At 46.4% G+C, this 23,569-nt stretch overlaps 1 protein-coding gene across 1 annotated transcript in view; it reads left to right on the top strand.

Moving 5' to 3' along the window:
• The window catches only part of eprs1 (glutamyl-prolyl-tRNA synthetase 1), a 35,185-nt gene that overhangs the window by 5,287 nt on the left and 6,329 nt on the right, over positions 1–23,569 (top strand). Inside the window, exons 8-28 of the mRNA XM_063183961.1 lie at positions 431–623; positions 1,868–2,039; positions 2,359–2,592; positions 2,960–3,044; positions 3,696–3,755; positions 7,875–7,985; positions 10,836–10,972; positions 11,434–11,641; positions 12,536–12,648; positions 13,231–13,348; positions 13,751–14,143; positions 14,420–14,671; positions 15,836–16,063; positions 16,908–17,144; positions 18,033–18,307; positions 19,321–19,372; positions 19,757–19,966; positions 20,534–20,606; positions 20,956–21,035; positions 21,505–21,762; positions 22,160–22,357. Coding sequence (XP_063040031.1) covers positions 431–623; positions 1,868–2,039; positions 2,359–2,592; positions 2,960–3,044; positions 3,696–3,755; positions 7,875–7,985; positions 10,836–10,972; positions 11,434–11,641; positions 12,536–12,648; positions 13,231–13,348; positions 13,751–14,143; positions 14,420–14,671; positions 15,836–16,063; positions 16,908–17,144; positions 18,033–18,307; positions 19,321–19,372; positions 19,757–19,966; positions 20,534–20,606; positions 20,956–21,035; positions 21,505–21,762; positions 22,160–22,357 — 3,687 coding nt within the window. The remainder of the gene's footprint in view (positions 1–430; positions 624–1,867; positions 2,040–2,358; positions 2,593–2,959; positions 3,045–3,695; positions 3,756–7,874; positions 7,986–10,835; positions 10,973–11,433; positions 11,642–12,535; positions 12,649–13,230; positions 13,349–13,750; positions 14,144–14,419; positions 14,672–15,835; positions 16,064–16,907; positions 17,145–18,032; positions 18,308–19,320; positions 19,373–19,756; positions 19,967–20,533; positions 20,607–20,955; positions 21,036–21,504; positions 21,763–22,159; positions 22,358–23,569) is intronic.

The raw sequence follows: 23,569 nt of genomic DNA, 5'->3' as shown, positions 1-23,569 counted from the left end.
CAGTCCTATGCGCACATACACCATCTCCCTCCACCAAATCTCTCCCTCACATATCACACACAAACACACAAACACACAAACACACAAACACACAAACACACAAACACACACACACACACACACACAAACACACACACACACACACACACACACACACACACACACACACACACAATCACCTCTCCTCCCCGCCCTGCAGGTGATTTTTGAGGTGTTGAGGATGTGGAGACGTTGATCAAGCTGGACCAGTTTGACTTCACATTAGTGACCACGTTCACTCACACACAGAATCTCAAACCAATTCTCTCTCTGTCTGTCTGTCTGTCTGTCTGTCTGTCTGTCTGTCTGTCTCTCTCTCTCTCTCTCTCTCTCTCTCTCTCTCTCTCTCTCTCTCTCTCTCTCTCTCTCTCTCTCTCTCTCTCTACACCAGGTGATTCTGGAGGATGTGGCGATGCTGCAGATCAAGCCTGACCAGTTCACCTACACCAGTGACCACTTTCCCGCCATCGAGCGCCTGGCCGAGCAGATGCTGAAGGAGGGGCGGGCCTACATCGACGACACGCCCCCCGAGCAGATGAAGCAGGAGCGTGAGCAGAGGGTGGAGTCTCACAACCGCAGCAACTGTACGTACTCTACACACACACACACACACACGATCAACTGTATCTGCATGGAGCATGCATGGCACCACCTGAAGGCACACACTGAAATGGCCTTATGGGGCTAACACACGTACACACTGACAAGCGGATGAAGCATGAGCAGAGGGTTGAGATCCGCAACCGCAGCAACTGTACACACACACACACACACACACACACACACACACACACACACACACACAATCCGCTGTATCTGTAAAATGGAACATGCATGAAGACATGCACGTACACACTGCTCATACTCCTGCCTCATCTGCTTGTCAGAGGGTTGAGCCCCACAACCGCAGCAACTGAACGTACTCTACACACACACACACACACACACACACACACACACACACGATCAGTTGTATCTTTCGCGTGAAACAAGCAGACACACACATACACAATGTCGAGACTCACAACTGCAGGAATTATACGTTTGCTGTCATAAAAACGGAGGCATGGAATTTGCACACACACACACACACCACATTTCATCACTTTCTTGAACTGAATATTTTACTGGTTGTATGGAAATTAAGGTTGTAATCTAACCCAAGTAGAAAAGGGCTTATTTGTGGGAATGCCGCATGGTACCCACTAGGCAAATAGTCTTTGTCATGATGTTGTTATTGACGACTATTGTGTGAAACATTGCTTAACCAATAGATTGAGGTTAGGGATTGGGTTGGGTTATGGTTTGAGTTGCCCACAGTTCATCATTGTCTGGTTTTATTACAATGACAGTCAATAGGAGTGACCCACAAGTACAGTGTATCAATGGGCGCATTCGTGATGGCGCATGCTGTGGCAAACTCAACTGCAAAATTACACTTTGAATTTACAATGCATTGTGGCAGGGCAAGCGCAGCCAATCAGAGAGAGGTTATGATCAAACATATCTGCAGCGCATTGAATCGGAAGGCTGAGGAATGAAATAAAACGACAGCTAACGTGCATGCTAACGTTGTGCCTGCTAAAAAAAATTCTAAACCACAATGCATCATTCCGGCGAAGTACGCATGCATGCTGCGCAGACTGCTGCTGCACACACCATCAGGAATGCAGCCATTGAAAGGGTGTGTGTGTCTGTGTGTGTGTGTGTGTGTGTGTGTGTGTGTGTGTGTGTGTGTGTGTGTGTGTGTGTGTGTGTGTGTGTGTGTGTGTGTGTGTGTGTGTGTGTGTGTGTGTGTGTGTGTGTGTGTGTGTGTGTGTGTGTTCAGCGGTGGAGAAGAACATGCAGATGTGGGAGGAGATGAAGAATGGGACGGAGTACGGCCAGACGTGCTGCATGCGGGCCAAGATGGACATGAGCTCCAACAACGGTTGCATGCGCGACCCCACACTCTACCGCTGCAAGAACCAGCCCCACCCACGCACCGGCACCACCTACAGGTACATACACGCATGTGGATGTTGTAGATGTAGATTCTCTGGTTTCTGTACTCTATTCTGGAATAAGAAATCTAGCCGTGTGTACATCAGAATCGCTCTAGATGCTCTGTAAATGAAGTTATATTGCATCACGCCAATCACGTGTGTGCATACAACTTTTGAGTCACAGCAGCTTCCAAACAATGGCGACAATGCCCCCTTAGGAAACCCAACTTGAGCACACTCTTTCGCATTGGGTGGGCGGGGTTTGAATCCTCTTTATTAATCTTCCCTCTTTGGTACACTCCTCATCTCTCTCTATTTCCTGTGTCCTTCTTAGGGTGTACCCCACATACGACTTTGCGTGCCCCATCGTGGACAGCGTTGAGGGCGTGACGCACGCACTGCGTACGACGGAGTACCACGACCGCGACGACCAGTACTACTGGCTGATCGAGGCGCTGCGTCTGCGCAAGCCCCACATCTGGGAGTACGCACGCCTCAACCTCAACAACACCGTGCTCTCCAAGAGGAAGCTCACCTGGTTTGTCAACGAGGGATACGTCGATGGATGGTAAGCAAATCAATCAATATAATTTAAATTCAATAAATGTAATATTTGAAACAAATTCATTCTGCTTGACAAATTGAAATGATTGATTACGGTGCTTAGTCCAGGTGTTGAGCTGCTGAAAAACTCTCTTTCTTTTTTTTTCTTTTTTTTACTTTCACCTTTATCTGTTAAGGTTTTGAAATGTATGTATGCCACATCATGGCACGATTTCTCATTTATTCAAGTCATATTATCCAAGGAGGTTAACTGTAAGCAAATTTTGAGCCACTTTGAATCTCGTTGAAGCTCCCAAGCAGTCCAGTCTCTTCGAATCCTTAGATATTATCCTGTGTGTGATGTGACTGATGTCCTCTTCGTCCTCCTGCAGGGACGACCCCCGCTTCCCCACTGTGAGAGGAGTACTGCGCCGAGGAATGACTGTGGAGGGCCTCAAACAGTTTATCGCTGCTCAGGTGTGTGTGTGTGTGAAGTGAAGTGAAAGCCCAAATGGGAAACTCCAACTCCTATTGTCATTGTGACACAGCACACAAGTGTTCACTGCACACTGCACACAACGAAATTGCATTTATGCCTCACCCGTGCAAGGGGCCAGCCCCCTCATTAAAAGCAAAGCAAAACAAAACAAAATGGCCAATCACAAAGGCAGATTTGGGGTACATTCCATTATTCTAACTTGCATCCTCAGCTTGTGCTTGTGGCCTCACACTTTGCTGACACCCTGCCTCCATGGAGAACCCAATAAAAGTTTCCCCACTGTCAGCTTAGCCACAACAACTTTTGGGGAATTTTTTCCCCCTATTCAACATCCCAATTGCAAATGAGAAAATGATCTTTGAATAACGCTTTTGTGAGATTAAACTAGTGTCGTCTTGCGACGTTATCACGTGACCACAAGCACAAGGGAGGACGGGAGTTATAATAGTGGAAAGAAGCCTTAGATCATAATAAAGGACTGGTATGAGCGTTATGAGATAGACTTGCCCCCTCAGTGCTAATCATTTTCACACACTGAAACATGGTTACATGTGGCCATAGAGGCACATTTGTTTCTAGAGGATGACCTTTGACCTTTTGTCTTCCCTCATCTTATTTCCTCTCTGCAGGGAGGTTCCAGGTCTGTGGTCAACATGGAGTGGGACAAGATCTGGGCCTTCAACAAAAAGGTACGCAAGAGGCTGCTGCCGACTGCTAGTCTGCTGCCCGTGTTCATAATAGCGCACCTGATGTAGACTCCACATCAGCTGGTCTTACCATCGCCTGATGTTAGCATCGCCTGATGTCTGCACCTTACCTCTAAACTAAACTTGGATTGGCCCATGGGTCGCTCAGCAAACTATTTAAAAAAACTCCAGCACACTGACCATTTCACTGTTTTTCTTTAATGAAGGCCGTTTCGGTCCTAGACCTTGGTAGTATGCATCTTATCCCTAAACAGAGCCCTGGAATTCAGAGTTGAGTCAACCGAGTTACAGGAAGTCGGTTGCTGACATGATTCTTGTAGATTCAAATAATTCTAGGCAGCGGCTTTCTTTCAGCTAGAGACTAACACCATCCTCTACATAACAGTCAAAGATGACGTAAAAATGTCCGCTCACTTCCTGGAACTATTTTGGATCTATGTCAGTGGTGATTTGTGTGTCAAAAGCTCCATGAGCTGCCATCTTTGTCATCTTTGTCAATGTCCATGTTATTATAAAGGTCTTTTAGACGGACCTCAGAGTGGCCTCGGGCCCCCTCTGTCTGTACCTTTTTAAGTTTTCATTTTTGGATACCAAAGAGCACCTGAAGATTTTTTACAAAGCCACCCCACAGACGCAACTTATTTTTCTTTATTGAACTTATTTCATGTTTTTATTTGCTGAGAGGCTGAGATATTTAGGTTTTTATAGGGCAACTTTCCCAACAAGGGCTAGCCTTAGGCAGAGCCATACAGAGGGGAGAGTCGGGCAATCTCCGCTGTGTGCTAAGGCCGACTTCCTCATTACCAAAATTAGCTGTTTTAGCTTCTCAGTACTGCTCAGCGTTGCGAATGTTAGTTCCTACTAGTGGGCGTAGCACACAGCAAATGCAATGCGATGCAATGCAGGGAATATGACAAGACTTGCTGGTCGTAGTAATAACTTCAGATAAACGTCACAGATGGTAAAACTGTTGTGATTATCACCACCGAGACAGTTGATGGTTTACATATTTGTGGTGATTACCCCGCAGTATAGTTCGTTAGTCCTTATTTTTGGCTGTTAATGTGGTGGTTCTATGTTGAGTCTATGGAAAGACAGCTGCTTTAGGAACAACCTAATCTCGCTGAAAGGCGGGGCTGCCATTTAATTTCTGGTCCTCCAATCGCGTAACTCTCCCTTCTGTATGGCTCTGGCATTAGGCATTCAGCATGTATTTTTTGAAGGTGCTTTTGGCATCAATGGGTTAAGGTTCAAGACTTTAGAATGAAATGTCGAGTAACATCTTGGTAAGAGACAGTAGAAAGGTCTCAGATGACTTGGCTGATGATAAGTGCAGTATACCTTATGAGCTCTGTGTATTAACTGCATTGACAAGCGGAAGGTTTGCTTAGACTCACTACTACACATCCCTAATACCAATTTGCTTGGGATGAATAAAGCATCTACTCTCCTCTACTCCTCGTCTCATGCTGATGGCTGGCTGCCATGTTGCGTTGTTATGCTGGACCCTGTTTCTCGAAAGCATCGTTGCTAACCAGTTAGCAACTTACTTGGTCTCTAACATGGTTAGCAACGATGTTGTCGAGAAACACACCTCTGGTTTGATGGAGATGTGCACTGCTTTGCATCTGCACTGCCGCGCTTGCTGCTTAAACTGGCTGCTCTACTCTGCTTATTCTACCTCCACTCTGCTTCACTCTTGATTTCCCTCCCAGCTCAGCTGATCTCACGTAACTTCCTGTGGCATGCATGTTGCCCTTAACTCATACTCATACCTGAAGCCCTCCTCCACCCCTAACCGTGTGTGTGTGTGTGTGTGTGTGTGTGTGTGTGTGTGTGTGTGTGTGTGTGTGTGTGTGTGTGTGTGTGTGTGTGTGTGTGTGTGTGTGTGTGTGTGTGTGTGTGTGTGTATGCCTGTGCATGCCTTTGTGTGTGTGTGTGTGTGTGTGTGTGTGTGACTGTATGTGTGTGTGCCTGTGTGTGTGTGTGCCTGTATGTGCGTGTGTGTGCACGTGTGGGAGTATGCATGTGTGTGAGCCGTTATGTCAGAATGGCCCTCATATTTTCTTTGAGCTGTTGTGGTTTTGTGTGTCGTGGCTCCAGTCGGTGGCCCTTCATGAGCGGTGTGGCTCGTTTATAATTGGCTAACAATCCCTGTAGGGGTTCATTATTCATCATCATGTCGCCATTTTGTTTTGTTACGTTTTTTTCTTGCACAGCGGCATGTTATTTGACCTCTCTCTCTGTCTCTTGCATTAGCTCTGTTTCTGCACTTTTGTTCTCTCTTTCTCTTCTGTTCTCTATCCCTCTTTCCGTCCCCCATCTTGCTTCTTTTGTCTGGCTCTGTCTGTCTCCTCTCTCTCGCTCCATCTCCAGTTGTCCGTCTGTTAGTCTCTCAATCTGCAGATTTTTTTACCATCCATTGCTAACCTTCACGCTCTTGCCATGGCCCGACACCTCTTCCAAAGCCAAATGACTCAGGCTTTTTGTGTGATTGTTTGCTATTGTCAAGCATTCTTTGTTTTATTTTGCACTGGCTGTGCTGGCTGTCAGTCTTTCCTGTTTCTGGGTAGCACCTTTGTCAAGGTCTCTCCAAGGGCAGTATATCACAAAAGGGAAAGTGCTACTGCCCTGTACAGCATTAGCACTGGACTTGAAACTGCTTAAGTAGCACTTGAGTTGCTAACACTCTTATATAAATTACATAGATTATATAAGTTATATAAATATTGCGATTCTGTGCTGCTAGACATCCAATCGATGAATGCGGATGTGCTTGACTGGAGACCACACTGTGTTCCATTCTGTGGGCGTGTAGGAGTGTGTACGTGTGTGTGTGCGCGTGTGTGCGACCTCTCCAAGTCTCGTCCTCCTCGCGTGTCTGACATTAAACCTGCATCTCACTCTTCTGTTTCCAAGCTGCCAGTTAGCTGTAAAAAGGTACTTTTGTCCCTTTCTTGCCTCCCGTCCTACCTTTCTTCTTCTTCTTGTCTCACCATCTTCACACCACCCTGCCCTGCCCGCCCCGTCTCTGTCCCTCATCCCTTGTGTCCTTCACACGACCTCCACACTACTCCTGTACCTGTAATTAAGTTCACCTTTATGACAAACTGGTAGGTCTTAAAAAAAGGAAAAGAAAAGATCAGTAATGCACACAATTAAGGATTTGTTTAGACTTGTTGTCCAACTGATTTCAGATTTGAAGCAGCGATTTGGGTCGCTATTCAGTGCGTTTCCACACCCAGCGCTAGTAACCAGTAGACTGAGTCTTGTGTATTAAGCTTGGATGCGGTCAGGGATGCTTTTGATGTCCATCTGTGCAATCAACAACAGCTTCAATTTATTTGCCTGTGTACATTCAGCTTTCATCGTTGAATTCGACGCGTTTACCGTCTAATTTTTTAATCTTCCATTTACACGTCCGATGACTGTAATATTGAAGTAACATACTAATACCTTATAGCCATTCTAATCGGATAGACATTATTGCTGCATGTTGATGAAGATGAGAGAGAGAGAGAGAGGGAGAAAGATGAGCGTGCGTCAGCCATGCTGCATAGGAGGCTTGCCCTGCGCTGCGCTGTGGTGAATGTGCCCGTCTCTGCAGTAGTCCTGCTGACTGCAGTGTTTGTGCTGCTAGTGCTGTATGCTCCCTGCCTGCCTGGCTGTATGTGTGTGGGAATTGGCTGCTCAGCTGTCTGCATCTCCATCAAAGTCTCTGGCCTCCGCCTCCTCCACCTTCTCCTTCTCCTCCTCCTCCTCCTCCTCCTCCTCTTCCTCGCAGCTGTCTCCCTACTCCCACTGCAGGCCCTAGTTGCCTGAGTGCACTCGGGAGGTGTACAGAAGTGCGGCATCACCATCTTGTGTGTGTGTGCCCGTGTGTGCTTGTCTGAGGAAGCGGTGTGTGTGTGTGTGCGCGCGCGTGTATGAGGGGCAGAGAGCGATTCAGTAAAAAGAAAACTATTTGTTATATTGTTTCTATCTGTTTTTTTTCTATAAAAATGACGAATGAAAAATGGCGAGGCTAACATTTTTTATTTTTTGTTCTTTTCCCCTCTCCTCTCCGTCCCTTTCTGTGTGTTCTGTTTTTCTGGTGTGCAGGTGATCGATCCAGTAGCTCCACGCTTCACGGCCCTGGCCGAGTCCCAGGTGGTGCCCATCACCATCCCGGAGGCCAAGGAGGAGATGAAGGAGGCTGCCAAACACCCCAAGGTACCGTCTCGCAGTCCCACTTAAGGCCGCCTCAAACTACACCGCTATCGGTCCGATTCTTGACTGAAAACCCGCCTTACGATAATCGGTGGAGCGTTAGCCCCCAGGACCATCGCAAGCCATAGTTGGGCAAGATTTCTTCGTCATGTGCGACGTTCTATAAAGAATTTTGCCAGCTCAAAGACTCGCAGACAGCAAATTGTAGATATCACTTTTTGATATTTACAGTACGACTCAAAATAGAATGTAGGGCACTGGTCTCCAAACAACGGCCCGCGGGCCAACTGCGGCCCGCGGGCAGCACATTTCTGGCCCGCCATGAGGTCCTTAAAAATGAAACCATAAATGCCCCTATTTGTGGCCATGCGCGATTTTCGATCACAAAAACGCCAGTTATCTCTCCTAAGCATTCACAAACAGTTAAATCTTATAATAACAGTCTCATGACAGACATTGACAATGAGGGAAAATGGTGAAGTGCAATCTGTTGTCTCCTAGACATCTAGAGAAGCCGTTATTTATCCTTGCGTTTACCTCGGTCATCAGACCATTCGCAATTGTGCAGTATCGAAGCCCTCTCCTCTCTTCTGGTTGAAAATGAGGACAATTCTCTCCTTCCCTATTTTGTATGTATTTAGCAGGCCAGATACATTTTGTCTTTTGTTTACTCACATTTATGTGAAGTTTGGATGACAATTATCCCGTATTTTGGAAGTATCATTTATGCAAGTTAGTAGCCTACATGTAGCTAGAGACGTTAACGCAATTCAAGCTCCAGAGAACAGTCGTTACCAAAAGAAGGGAGGACAAAAACGAAACCAGTTCCTTTAAATGTCTTGGAAATATAGAGCCAGGTAGAAGATTAGCTGAGTATTCCTGAAGGTCTACGTTGCTGGGTGCAGCCTGCGCGCCGCGGTGAGCCGCGCCCTTTCTACTTGTATTAAACCTGGAGAGTCATGAGGCGCTAAGCGCACAGTTATTTAAGCCAAGTCGTCAGAGTTTTCTCAACTCTCTTCTGTTTGCAGATGTAAACGATTCTCCTTTGCTTCTATTGTATGTCTTTGTTATATCAGTTTTGCTTTGTCTTGCACTCGTAATATTCAAGGTCTGGCTGACCGTATATCTGTATTTCTGTATCGCACGTGTATAACTGTATCGCATTCCAAAGCCTATATGAAGGCGCCACGGGAGCATCTGAGAACAGTAGGCTACCTTGCTCCACCCTACCCCTAACCCGAATTTCAGAAATGTCCAGGAAACATACGTAGGCTAGTAGTTAGGCAGAATAGGGTTTAATATTCCTGATGGCCCACCTCATCTCCCCGACAGCCCCGACGGTGAGCGTGTTTCCCTCTGTTCAACCAGAAGAGTCTTGAGCGCTCTGTCAAATGTGTTAACTCTGTTAAATGTGGACGATTCTCCTCCCCTGCACTATTTTTGTCTATTTGTGATATCACCCTCTTTGCATTTTAGCTGGCGTACTGTAGTAGCCCATTCTAAATGTGGAGGATATTTTTCCCCCGTAGTTTGGTAGGGGCGCGTTATGCGAGATCAGTTGAGCAGAGAATGCATGATACATCGGGAATGCGTTGGAGGAAAACTAATATGATTTTCGAAAACGACCGCAATAAAGAAATATATAGACGAGCACTCCTGGAAACTAACTATTTCATCTGCCTGGGTGCCACCTGTGGCATGGGCTTGCGTCTTTTCTGTTCAGGCAGAGGTGAGATGCAGCGCACGAGTTCAATGAGATTTAATCGCTATGGAAATGAGTTTTGTTCCTCGACCGAATTGGGATTTTAGCGCACATTGACCTATATTTGTTTTAGGTCTTGTCATGTAGCCTAAATCTCTCTCCCCCTCCCTCCCTCCGTGACTGAAGTGGCTCTGCTGGAGAGCACGTTCAGCAGTTGAACATGCATTCAGCAGTTGAACGTTCTCTCTTTCTCTCTCTCTCTCTCTCTCTCTCTCTCTCTCTCTCTCTCTCTCTCTCTCTCTCTCTCTCTCTCTCTCTCTCTCTCCACAGTTGGTCTTTATTTACATTCCTCCCTGGCACTATATTGCAACAGTTAATACTAATATTTTAATATTTCAACAGCGTTTCTATTATTTATTTTTATTTTTATTATTATTATTATTTTATTTATTTATTTATTTTGGGGGGGGGGGTCTGGCCCGCGGCCTCGCGGCCTCGCTTGCTCTACATTATTTGGCCCTTGGGAAAAGTTAATTGGAGACCACTGATGTAGGGTTTTGTCTGGGTGTGTACGATCGGAGATGAGATTGACAGCTGTGAATGTGCGCGGCGCAACGAGACATCAAAATCTGATACGATTTTAAAGTGGTGTAGTTTGAGCCCAGCTTTATAATACGGCTTTAGCAAGCTTGGTAAGCCTTACTATAACTGTAGCATGAAAAGTAAATTCTCTGGCACCCAACTGGCAAAGCTGAGGAACCACTGGTTGGTATTCAAACCATAAACACTTTAACTGGATTTAATGACTAATGCATTCGCCATGTGAAGTCCTCCATAGCACCTCACTACTCTGACTCAAACAGAAAAATGTCTTGACGGACACAAACAGAGCCTGATTGAAGGTTCTGCATCCTTTTGGTTTATCTCTGCTGGTGCATTGAAAACATTTCCAAACCCATAAACATTACATTTTAAGTTGTGTGTGTGTGTGTGTGTGTGTGTGTGTGTGTGTGTGTGTGTGTGTGTGTGTGTGTGTGTGTGTGTGTGTGTGTGTGTGTGTGTGTGTGTGTGTGTGTGTGTGTGTGTGTGTGTGTGTGTGTGTGTGTGTGTGTGTGTGTGTGTGTGTGTGTGTGTGTGTGTGTGTGTTGCAGAATGCTGAGGTGGGCATGAAGACGGTGTGGTACGGGCCTAAGGTGTATGTAGAGGGAGCCGACGCAGAGACCTTCACAGAGGGAGAGATGGTCACCTTCATCAACTGGGGAAACATCATCATCACCAAGATACACAGGTGGGTGGCCAGTCCAGTCCTTTGATTATCATCATCACCAAGATAAACAGGTGGGTGGTCAGTCCTCTTTGACTCTCATCATCACCAAGATACACAGGTTCGCGCTCATGGCTTTGACTCTCATTTGCTCGGAAACAAAAACATTTTAATGCCATTGTATCAGAGAGAAGCTCATCTCATGAATCCAATAAACCAAATCATACAATACGCTCTCGAGCCAAATAAAATGAAATTCTCAATGGGAGTTAATCATATTCCTTGTGTGCAAAATACTGTGCTATGAAAATGAATTAACACAAGTAAAATAAAATAATAAAAAAACGTATGTGCAAGCATAAAATGTACGAATCCTGTAAGATAATGCACTATAAGAAGAAAATGATTAAAGCAAAACAGTAGGAACGCTTTTTGTTTACCAATGCTAGAGGTCATTGACGTCACGTCTCTGGTTGGTTGTACAGGGACGGCAGTGGCGCGGTGTCTTCTCTGGAGGGCCGTCTGAACCTGGAGAACACGGACTACAAGAAGACCACCAAGATCACCTGGCTGGCATCCACCCCCCGCGCCCCCCTGGTGCCCACCGTCTGCGTCAACTACCAGCACCTCATCAGCAAGCCCGTCATGGGCAAGGACGACGACTTCAAAGACTACATCAACAAGAACAGCAAGGTGAGTGTTGTTTTATTTTATTTTTTATTCTTGAGGGTAGTCTTTTCCAAGTGAGTCCTAGCCAAGAAAGCAGCAAAGGTGCAAAATGCTCTACATATAGGACACTATGCAGACAAAAACCCGACATCTCACAAAAGACAGCATATCCACAAAAAGCAAAAAAAAAGTTGGACAAGAGCTTAGAATATTTGATATAGTGTTAGACTGTAAGAATGCATATCCATCAGCAAGTCTTGTCATGGGCAAGAAAGACAACTTCAATACGCGCATGCACACACTCTCACTCACAGACATCAACAATGAAAGAACACACAAATGCAGTGCTGGAACACAGATTAGATCACACTTAGGTATAATAACATCAGAATCAGATGAAGTGATGCTGTATTTTCATTTTCGGAAGCATGTTCTTCTTTCTTTAGCTTTTCTTGCTTTAGTCAATGAACTTGGCCATATCTCATGGAGGAAATTAACTGAATGAAACTGTTGTTAGTTTCAAGACTGAATTAGCTCGTGACTGAAAAAACACCCACCATTGTAGGAAAAACAAGGTAAGGGGTGCATCCCAATATGTGTCCTTGCCTCCTCCACTTGTGCTTGTCTCCTCGTCCCGCCTCCTGGCCCCTCCTCCGTGGAGAAAACTATAAAGTTTCCCAGCTGTCAGCCTCGCCACATCAACTTTTGAGGAACTGTTTTTCATTCACCATCCCAATTGCAAATGAGAAAAAGACTTTACAATTCAGCTTTTGTAAGATATTGAAATATAATGCTGTTGTCAGTGATGTCATCATGACGAGAAGCAAGTGGAGGAGGCAAGTGGAGGAGGCAAGGTCACATATTGGGATGCACCCAATGTCACACTCTGACAGCCATATTGTTGTGTGTGGTCCACAGCTGGAGGAGAAGATGCTGGGAGATCCCTGCCTCAAGGAGCTGAAGAAGGGAGACATCATCCAGCTGCAGAGGAGGGGCTTCTTCATCTGCGACCAGCCCTACGAGCCAATCAGGTTTGTCTATTCGTTCATGACTCAGTTAACCCCAGCCCTACGAGCCAATCAGGTTTGCCTGTTCGCTCATGACTCGATAAACCCCCACTGTACAAACCAATGAGATTTATCTGATCACTCATCACTCAATAAGCCAAAGGTATAGAACCAATGAGGTTTGTCTGTATTTAATAGCCTAGCGCGCCATCCTACATACTTCCGCCAAGAGACTTGGCTCCGCACTACGTCTGGTACCTGTTTTCTGTGGAGCGATGTTGACCGGTAGGATTTGCGCCAGTGTTCTGAAATCCGGTCCTACATTGTAATTTTATCCTACGGTGGGATGTTCTGTCAGACATGTCTGTTAAACGGTCCTACATCGCCAAAGATAGACGCCAGACATGTTTGTTCAACAACTTATCCTGATTTTTCCGAAAATGTCCTTCCCGCAATCACATCAGTTCAAACAGCCTCCAGACCATGAATACGAAATAAAATTGTAGTATTATGGGATGGTCAGGACCAGGCTATGCATTTAATATATAATTCAATATATATTTAGTATATAATAACTGTATTTGTCTCCTGTTTCCCCTCTTGTAGTCCTCACAGCTGTAAGGAGAGCCCGTGTGTGCTGTTCTACATCCCCGACGGTCACGTGAAGGAGATGCCCACCGCTGGCTCTAAGGACAAGAGCAAGGGCCAGGCTGCAGGCAAACCAGTGAGTGCTCATTACATTACATTACATCACATTACATTACATTACATTATATCACATACCATATGGAGCTGTAGTGAGGGGTAGGGGTGGGATTCCTAGCAGCAAGCAAACCACCAAGCGTGCATTACATTACGTTACATTACATTACATTACCTAAAGGCATGGATGGAGGTGTAGAGAAAGGTAATCAAGGGCCACGCAGCAGGCAAACCAGTCAGTGCCCTTCCTTTCTCTCACATCGATATTCTAAGCTAGTGTTGTTTCTCAATGGGGGATCAACAGCCCCCTTGAGTTCTGTTGAGAAGGAGATGCAGAGAGAGGGGCACTTATTTGCAATTGGAGGGCATTTAGTTTATTTACGTTTGTTAAGTTTATTTGTTTAATACTTCCTTATCTGTTCAGGTGAAAGAAGAGAAGGCGAAGGGAGCCAAATCTGCCCCAGCTGCCGCTGCCCCCGCCCCTGCCGCTGCCGCAGCAGACCCCGTAGCGGTGTTCAACCGCGTGGTGGCCCAGGGCGATATGGTTCGCCAGCTGAAGACGGACAAGGCTCCCAAAGAGCAGGTGGACGCCGCGGTCAAGCAGCTCCTGGCCCTCAAGGCAGAGTTCAAGCAGCTGACTGGCAAGGACTACAAGCCAGGCATGGCCCCTCCCACTGCTGCCCCAGCCGCCCAATCAGCCGCCCCCGCTCCCGTCGTCACGCAGGCTAGCCCCTCCGATGCCGGAGCGTGTCCGTTTACACGTGTGGCCCAGCAGGGGGAGCTGGTGAGGAAGCTGAAGACTGCAAAGGCTCCCAAGGTGGGTAGTGTGTGTGGGGGTGTGTGTTTGTTTTTATAGGGGGATGCAAGTGTGCAAGCGAATTTGACTGGAGTTGCTGAACGAGTCTTTACCAAGTCTTAATTGAATACTGGCTACATGGCCTTCAACATCCCTTTGCCTTGATTGGCTTGGGGTAGATGTGTGTGGGTCTGTCTTATCTAAACCGGTCTTATCGTTCCCTCTGTCCATCCCCTTCTCTCCACTCCTCCCCTCCTCTCCACTCCACCTGCGTTCCCATATCTCCCATCTTCTCAGCCTGAGATCGACGCCGCTGTGAAGGAACTCCTGGCGAGGAAGGCGGAGTTTAAGCAGATCACAGGTCAGGACTACAAACCTGAGATGGCCCCACCTGCTGCCGCTGCTGCCCCCGCCCCCACTGCGACCCCCGCTCCCTCCGCAGCAGACGGCCCCTCCGCAGACGGCAACGGCAACGTCACTGTGCTCTACAACCGCGTGGCAGACCAGGGAGAGGTGGTCAGGAAACTCAAGACTGAGAAGGCTCCCAAGGTAAGCCAGTAGAGGCAGAGAGAGTAAAGAGAGAGAGGTTCCATTGGCCCATTGTTTCCGGGTTCTATTATTGGGGGGGAAATCCCCCTTTAGGCAGACCTTGTCAGACCTAAGGACTGTTCTATTCAATGCTAGGAGCATTATGACACGCCCCTTTAGGCAGACCGGAACCTGGTCACGTTAGGTGCCCATAGAAACCTATTATGTTGGCATATCTCTATATACTTAAAGAATCTCTGGTAGAGGAGTGCTTGTTAGCTTGTGCAGTAGTTAGACTCTGTGCTAAGAAGCAGCATGGGATTTCCTATCCAAGTAGGTCAAATCGTTCCCATCTGAAAGACTGCGTGGATGCTCGTCCCAAAGTGCTAGCCTGAGGTAGGGAGGAGCCAATCCGAGAGCTTGGAGGTGTGGAAAGCTTGCAGTGTCTTTGAATACAATTAAACCAGTAGAGGAATGCTCATTATCGGCTAAGGGGTACTCTTGAACTACCATCATAGTGATATTTTGATAGCTGTCCCAAGGTAAACTTAGGAAATATTTATTATAAGCTTATGACTATATAGGATAAAGGGGAAGATGGTCAGGAAACTCAAAGCTGAGAAGGGTCCCAAGGTAAACAAATTGGACTGAAATGACTGAAATCTTCCCCTTGCATGTGTTTTCAACCTTATGGTGTAGGTAACCATTGAAAAGTGCCTGATGGTTAGACTGTATAAAAATACATTGTGTTCGACCAGGGATAGGTAGTCAGAAAACGCAGGGCTGAGAAGGCTAACAAGGTAAGCTCATCAAGAGAAGAGTCTGAGGAATAGACTGGCCGACACTCTTATCAAGTATTGACATTTTGTTTATATTGTTCAGAGGACATACTAGCGCTACCTGCGTCGGTCAGTCAGCTGCTCCCTGCCAATTGACAATGTCGGTCTCTATTATGGCGTCGAACTATTCAAGTGATGTCAATGGGACTCACCGGTAGAATTAATCTGAATGTGACTGGTGGCGGTTACTCAATAAGAATTTAGGAGTCCATACAAAAATCAGACAGCATTTCCAAAATCACCCCTGGATCCCTTTTTCAGTAAAGCTCTGAACAAAATGGACATTATTACAAGCTAAAAAACAAAGAAGGTTGAACATTGTAATTTCTATCTTCCCCACCATCAGGACCAGGTGGATGCAGCCGTGAAGCAGCTGCTGGCCCTGAAGACCGTCTTCAAGCAGCTGACCGGCCAGGAGTACAAGCCCGGATCCCCTCCCGCCGTTGCTGCAAGCCCCGCCCCTGCCGCTGCTGCTGCTGCTGCCCCGACAACCGGCGGTGCCAACGCAGCGTACGAACGCGTAGCACAGCAGGGAGAGCTCGTCAGGAAACTCAAGACCGAGAAAGCACCCAAGGTCAGAGAGGGCACAGCTTCACACATTTAGGGGTCCTGCATGGTTGACGTGACCAGTGCAAGCTAATGCACATTACCGCATCATCCACAGTGACCAAAGTATCTCCTCCAATGACGATGCATTTAAGGCGCCTCAAGTAGCAAACATTCAGAGGATGAGTTATGCTATGCATGGAGACATAAGAGTGGCCGAAACCTACACAGTAGATGTGTAGCCTTGCATGTATCAACTTGAAAAAGAATGGTCGTCGCACACTCAGAACTTCATGCAGTTACATTTAATTCGACCAACGTTTCGGCTTACGCCTTCATCAGGGTCATCTTACGTAAGATGACCCTGATGAAGGCGTAAGCCGAAACGTTGGTCGAATTAAATGTAACTGCATGAAGTTCTGAGTGTGCGACGACCATTCTTTTTCAAGTTGAGTCTATTGTCTGCCGTACGCACCTCAAACGGTGTGCGTTTACTAAAACCCAAAGATAGCCTTGCATGTATGCAATAGGATGCATTGTCTATGTAAGCTCCCTTACTATGGTCTTATGTCTGTCTCGTGGGGAACCACTTTGTTGTCGGCTTAAACCTAAACAACTCACGCACTGTACTGACTTCATTTTGAGCACAACATGACTGGCACAGCGAGTAGTAATGATGACATTTTAATTTGTAACATCAAGAAAAGTTCACACACTGGGAATGAAAATGTTTGTTGTACATGTTAATGCTAATTTTAAATTTGAAAATCATATTAAAAACAGACTGTCCTACACAAGACTGTCCTCTACAAATGTGTGCATTTGTTTAACCCTCCATAAACCCTCTTGATGCTCCTCTTCCTCCCCTCCAGGACCAGGTGGATGCCGCAGTGAAACAGCTGCTGGCCCTGAAGGTGGAGTACAAGCAGCTCACTGGGCAGGACTACAAGCCTGGTGCACCCCCCGCCGCCTCCTCTGCCCCGGCTGCTGCCCCTGCTCCCACCCCCAGCCCTGGCCAGCCCAACTCCCCCCAGGCCCAGGCGCTCTTCAACCAGGTCGCCCAGCAGGGGGAGATGGTGAGGAAACTGAAGGTGGAGAAGGCAGCTAAAGTAAGTATCGTAGCCTCTTATTGCAGCCGGGCATGTCGACGGGCTTAAGGGCCGTACACACACGTCGCTGCTAGTTACTCGCTCAGCGAATGAACTCAATAGAATGTCAATGTGTCCCAGCGAGACTCGCAGGAGAGTAGGCGAGTACTGTACAAGCGATGCGATGTGGGCGGATTCCGAGTTGAAAATATTTTATCTTCGAGCGAGGCGAGTAAGCGAGTAACCAATTGGAATGCAGAGTTCGGTACTTCTCGGCTGTCCATTGGCAGTTAAAGCCGCGGGAACTTTCAGCGAACATTCCATGAAAGAGTGGCGAGTAGGCGAGCAAGCGAAAAGCTAGCTTTGTGTGTGTACGCCACTTTATTCACTCTTCGCTGTAAACACTCAATTACATCGTAAGAACATTGCTATGAGAGTCTTAAGTAGCCGAGTAAGACTTGGTCATTACCAATACCTCTCTCTTTTCCTTTCCTCCTGCTCCTCTTCTGTCTCAATCCTCCTCTTTCTTGATCCTCCCTCTCTCTCTCTATCTCCTCCTGTCTGCCCCTCTTTCCCTTTCCCCTTTCCTCCCTTTTCTCCCTTTTCTCCTCTTTCCCCATCCTTCTCTCTATCTCTTCCTGTCTACCTTTCTCCTTCTCTCCCCCTCCCTCTCCTCCTCTCTTTCTCTTTTTCCCACCCTGCCCCTCCCTATCCCATCCTCCTCCTGTCTATCTTTCTCCTTCTTCTCCGCCTCCTCCTCTCCTCCTCTTTTTCCTGTTCCTTCTCTCTCCTTCTGTCTAACCATCTTTCCCTTTCCTCCCTCTTCCCCTTTTCCTTCTTTTTCCGACTCCCTTCTATCTCCTCCTGTCTCATGCCTTCCTTCCTTCCTTCCTTCCTTCCTCTCCTCAGGACCAGGTGGATGCTGCAGTGAAGGTGTTGCTGGAGCTGAAGGGCCAGTACAAAGCCCTGACCGGCGTGGAGTACAAGCCAGTCACCACCCCCGGCGCCCCTGGTGGAGGACAGGAGAACAAGAGCCGCAAGGAGCAGGAGAACAAGTCCGAGAAGCAAGGAGGAGGAGGAGGAGGCAAGAAGAAGGGAGGAGACAAGGCAGCCGGGAACAAGGAGGGAGGTGCAGGAGCTGGAGGAGCAGGAGGAGGAGACGGAGGACCCAAGAAGCAGACACGGTGAGGAGCGGTAGACAAAGTTTTAGTTTGAAGTTTGTTTTTCTTTATCTTTTCAATTCTATATTGTATAAGCCTCCTATTGTTATCATTTGAATCAGGGGAACTCCCCGTATAGTAAAACATTTCTGTGTGTAAGCTTTTGTGTAATGGATCAGGAAGAAACTCATTGTGTGTTATCTGCTCAGTGCTGTCAAAAGACCAGACCACTGAAGCATCCTGGATGCACAGAACGGCAAAGAATGAAACGGTGGACAAGGGCTAACGGAGGGACTGGACACCACGTGCACCAAAGACGCTGACTCCATTGACTGTGGGGGGAGGGACATTCGGTTAAATTGGGGTGTCCTCTGTGTGACTTCAGAGCTTGCTGAATGGAAGTCTTTGGGTTTCCACACAATAGCCTCTCTGGCTTCCATTAATAAAAATCAGTCGTGCTTAACATCTGAATTACTTGTTTGCCAATATTATCTTTTTTACCACAAAGCATGGTGTATATGTGATCTGCTATTAGGCGGGCAGCCGTGGCCTAATGGTTAGGAAGGTGGTCCTTCCTAGTTCAGAGGGTTTCAGGTTCGAGTCCCAGCCTTACCTCACCCGACACCTCCATTCATGGCTGAAGTGCGCTTGAGCAACGTACCTGACCCCATATTGCTCCAGGGACTGTAACTAGCACCCTGTAATGTAATTATTTTGGGGGTAGAGTTGGAGTGGGCAGGGCTGCAGGAAGAAGATCTCTGGCACCGTGCCTGAAGTCAAACATGGTACAGCAAGCTGCAAAAGGGAGGGCCTAAAAATGAACTCGTAGAGGATTGAGAGCCGAGGGTTGGGGATTGCTTGGGCTAATGAAATGTCATTTGCCCTCCCAAAAACAAAATGGTGACTTGTGCTAAGAATGCAGGTAGGAGGAGAATGCCAAATTGATTGATGGTTCCAAAAGTGTGCTGTGTCAAATTTAAACATAATTGAACATTTCATGTGTTTCTGTCATGTGATTTACTGTTCCTGTGTCTTAGGTTGGGGCTGGAGGCCAAGAAGGAGGAGAACTTGGCTGATTGGTATTCTCAGGTATGTCTTTTTAAGTATTTCATTGTATCTGTTTTAGGCTGGCATGTTTTCATCGTTCACATCGTTCACACTTACAGCTGTCCCAAGTCTTCAGCGCTTTTGCCCAAACTGCCCCCTACTCAAACATGCTTGTGATTTAGGCAGAATTCGGTAGCATATACTGAACTGCTGTGGTGAAGCAAAAAATGTCTATCACTTTCACATTGCTTGTTGTATTTAGAACCAATAATATAATACTCAAATTATGTTAAATACCCTCACTTCCCTCTACCATCCAGGTTGTGAAGGTAATGAAGGAGGAAGTATGAGTAATGATATGGTATGAGACATGTTTGTTTAGCTTTAAAACAATCTTATTCTCACCATCTCTCTCCAACCAATCAGGTGATCACGAAGGCGGAGATGATCGAGTACTACGACGTGAGTGGCTGCTACGTGCTGCGCCCGTGGTCCTTCGCCATCTGGGAGGCCATCAAGGACTTCTTCGATGCAGAGATCAAGAAGCTGGGCGTGGAGAACTGCTACTTCCCCATGTTCGTCTCCCAGGCCGCCCTAGAGAAGGAGCAGTCCCACATCGCAGACTTCGCCCCAGAGGTGAGCAGGAGAAGCTGCCTGGCCTTCTCGACAGTGTCATTGCTAACCAATTAGCAACTTAGTAAGTTGCCAATGGGAAATTGCATTACAACCAAGTAATTTGCCAACTTAGTTAGCAATGGCACTGTCGAGAAATGCGCCCCTGGTTCACACCAGGAGTGAAGTCTCAAGTTTTTCTTTTGTTTCAGACATAATGTCAGACAATTTGAAAAAAATCCTGCACACTGACCATTTCGCTGTCCTCTTTAATACATAACGTTTCGGTCTTAGACCTTCATCTGACCTTCAGAATGAAGCTCTAGAACCAAAAGTTGTGTATTCTTCACCCAAACAGATTTTCCCTTTTTTCAGGGTGCTGAAAATTAAGATGAACTGAAAAATAAGTTATGCAATTCACAAATGCATCAAATGCAATTCACACTCTCCCTCACATTAGATAATAATGTTACATATTGTTCACCTACACCCTACATCCCAAGCTAATGCCAAAATCAAAAGAAATGTATCAGTCTCATTTACTTTCTTTTTTAAACCAGAAGCCCTCACTATGTGTTATATCTGCTTCAGGTTGCCTGGGTAACGAGGTCAGGCAAGACCGAGCTGGCTGAGCCAATTGCTGTGAGGCCCACCAGTGAAACAGGTGAGAACCGCTACTCTCTCTGCAGGTATGTGTGTGCGCGTGCGTGCGTGCGAGCGAGGTGGATGATGGAACCACCTCCTTAATAACAAGACAAACACTTGGTAGTCTGTCTTCCAAAAAAGCCAAAATAGCTTTGTTACGAAAAGACACGCACATTCTCAGCCTGAAATCATGGACTGTATGTCATCTGTTTCTCTAACACTCCGATTCAGACACACCATGCTCTCATCTGATGTTTCAGTTTTGCACGCACGCAGGCACACACACACACACACACAGACACAGACACAGACACAGACACAGATGTGTTTGTTAACCACGTCTATAACACTCTGCTGTTGTGTTTCAGTCATGTATCCCGCCTATGCCAAGTGGGTCCAGTCACACAGGGACCTGCCCATCAAACTCAACCAGTGGTGCAACGTAGTGGTAAGTGGCAGATCAATCAGTATTATTTATGCATTTTGCAGTTGTTTATTGATGGTATGTTTACAGATTATTAACACATTATGATACCATTATTTCTCATGTAAAGTTACTTGGGCACAATCTCTGGTGCTGAACAGAAAAGTAACGTTTTGTGGAAAAAAAATTGCACACTCCTTTGGATTTTTCTTCTTTAAGTTATTTTTTTCTTTTTATTCATTCACGCATGATGACGTTTCGACCTCTCGGTCTCCCTCAGATTCTGAATCTGAGAAAGACCAAGAGGTTGAAACATCATCATGCTTGCCTGTGAATGAATAAAAAGAAAAAAATAACTTAAAGAAGAAAAAATCCTAATGAGTGTGCAAACTTTTTTTCCACACACCATTGTTTCTCATACCATCGTATGCAAGAATAGATGGATGAAGTAACGACTGCAAAATAAATTCTCATGCCCCTGCCCATTCATTAGCGTTGGGAGTTCAAGCACCCGCAGCCGTTCCTGAGGACCAGGGAGTTCCTGTGGCAGGAGGGCCACACGGCCTTCGCCACCAAGGAGGAGGCGGCCGAGGAGGTGCTCCAGATCCTGGACCTGTATGCGCGCGTCTACACCGACCTCATGGCCATCCCCGTGGTGAAGGGCCGCAAGACGGAGAAGGAGAAGTTCGCAGGAGGAGACTACACCACCACCGTGGAGGCCTTCATCTCTGCTAGCGGCCGAGCCATCCAGGTGAGACAGAGTGGAAGTGAAAAGTGAAATCCCACCTGGGAAACTCCCATTGTCATTGTTACGTTAGCACTCTACAGGTGAGGGCTAGAGTAGCCTTTCATGCACTGTGTCCCTTACAGTGGACACTTAATTTAGCTCAAATAAAAATAAATTGTCCAAATTCTTTTCAAACCACCAGTGGGGGTAGCTCTTAATATAGAGTGAAAGTGAAAAGTGCAACTCCCATTGACATTATGACGCAGCACAGCACTCCACAGCACACAGTGCTCAATGCGCACAGTGAAATTGCATTTACTATATCCCCACACCTGCACTTCTCACATCGTATGTCGTTTGTAAGTTGAACGGGATAAAGGTGTCTGCTAAATGTTATGTAATCTCCTGTCTTGATCTCCAGGGTGCAACATCTCACCATCTTGGCCAGAACTTCTCGCGTATGTTCGAGATCGTGTTTGAGGACCCCAAGAAGCCCGGCGAGAAGCAGCTGGCCTTCCAGAACTCCTGGGGCATCACCACGCGTACCATCGGAGTGCTCACCATGGTACACGGAGACAACATGGGCCTGGTCCTGCCACCCAAGGTCGCATGCGTACAGGTAAGTACTCACACCTCCTGTACCTTGTGTGCAAGACACTGAGGAAGGCTTAGGTCGAAACGTCTGTCTGTCATGCTAACCCACTAGAATAAAATACAAGAATTACACCCGAGAGTTCGGCTTTTCTACCAAATATGAATCTTGTGTGCAACTTAACAGTTTGAATCACTCCCAGGAAAGGAGGGGGCGGTTGTGGTGTGGTGCCTTTGATGCAGCCTGCAACAGCTATGGTAGTCTGTTACTTAAAATGTCAATCCTTACAAGCAATGGCGTTTGGAGGTTGGGGTGCGCACATCCGCAAAACAATGATCCAGGTGCCAGACAAAAACGGTAGACAGTGTGATGAAGTGGTCCGCACACTGGGAATGAGCTCCAAAAATATAAACTTTATTTCTTTATACAAATGGCAACGTTTCGATACACCAGGTGTATAAAGAAATGAAGGTAATGTTTTTGGAGCTCATTCCCAGTGTGTAGTTGAGCGGCTACAGGAAAAATCGTGCAAATTATGATACAAGCGTGAAATTCGGCAAGTATGTGCTCAAGACCCATACGATCAAATTTACCCGATTGGCCACTTGAAATGGCGGACATTTTCCAAGATGGCTGCCAAAAAAGACCCCAGAAATGGATTTATTGCATAGAATTGACCTAGAAAATTATGATACAAGCATGAAATTCAACATGTATGTGCTCAAGAAGAGTATGATCAGATCTACCTGATTGGCCACTTGAAATGGCGGCCATTTTCCAAGATGGCCGCCAAAAAAGACACCAGAAATGTATTTATTGCATGTAATTGACCTTGAAGATTATGATACAAGTATGAAATTCAACATATATGTGCTCAAGACCAATACGATCAAATCTACCTGATTGGCTTCTTCAAATGGCGGCCATTTTCTAAGATGGCTGCCAAAAAGGACCCCAGAAATAGATTTATTGCAGAGAATTGACCTAGAAAATGATGATACAAGCATGAAATTCAACATGTATGTGCTTAAGACCAATACGATCAAATCTGTCTGATATGCCATTTGCAATGGTGGCCATTTTCCAAAATGGCCACCATGAAAAACTCTAAAAATGGATTTGTTGCACAGAATTGAGAAAGGAAATTATGATACAAGCACAACCAAGAAATTTGGCAGTTATGTGCTTAAGACCAACACAATACATTCTAAGTAATTTTCCAGTTTAAATGACGGCAAT

Source organism: Engraulis encrasicolus, chromosome 19 (genome assembly GCF_034702125.1).
Source record: "Engraulis encrasicolus isolate BLACKSEA-1 chromosome 19, IST_EnEncr_1.0, whole genome shotgun sequence".
NCBI classification, from domain to species: Eukaryota; Metazoa; Chordata; class Actinopteri; order Clupeiformes; family Engraulidae; genus Engraulis; species Engraulis encrasicolus.
Note: the sequence above shows the minus strand (reverse complement) of the source record. Positions and strands in the feature narration are given on the sequence as shown.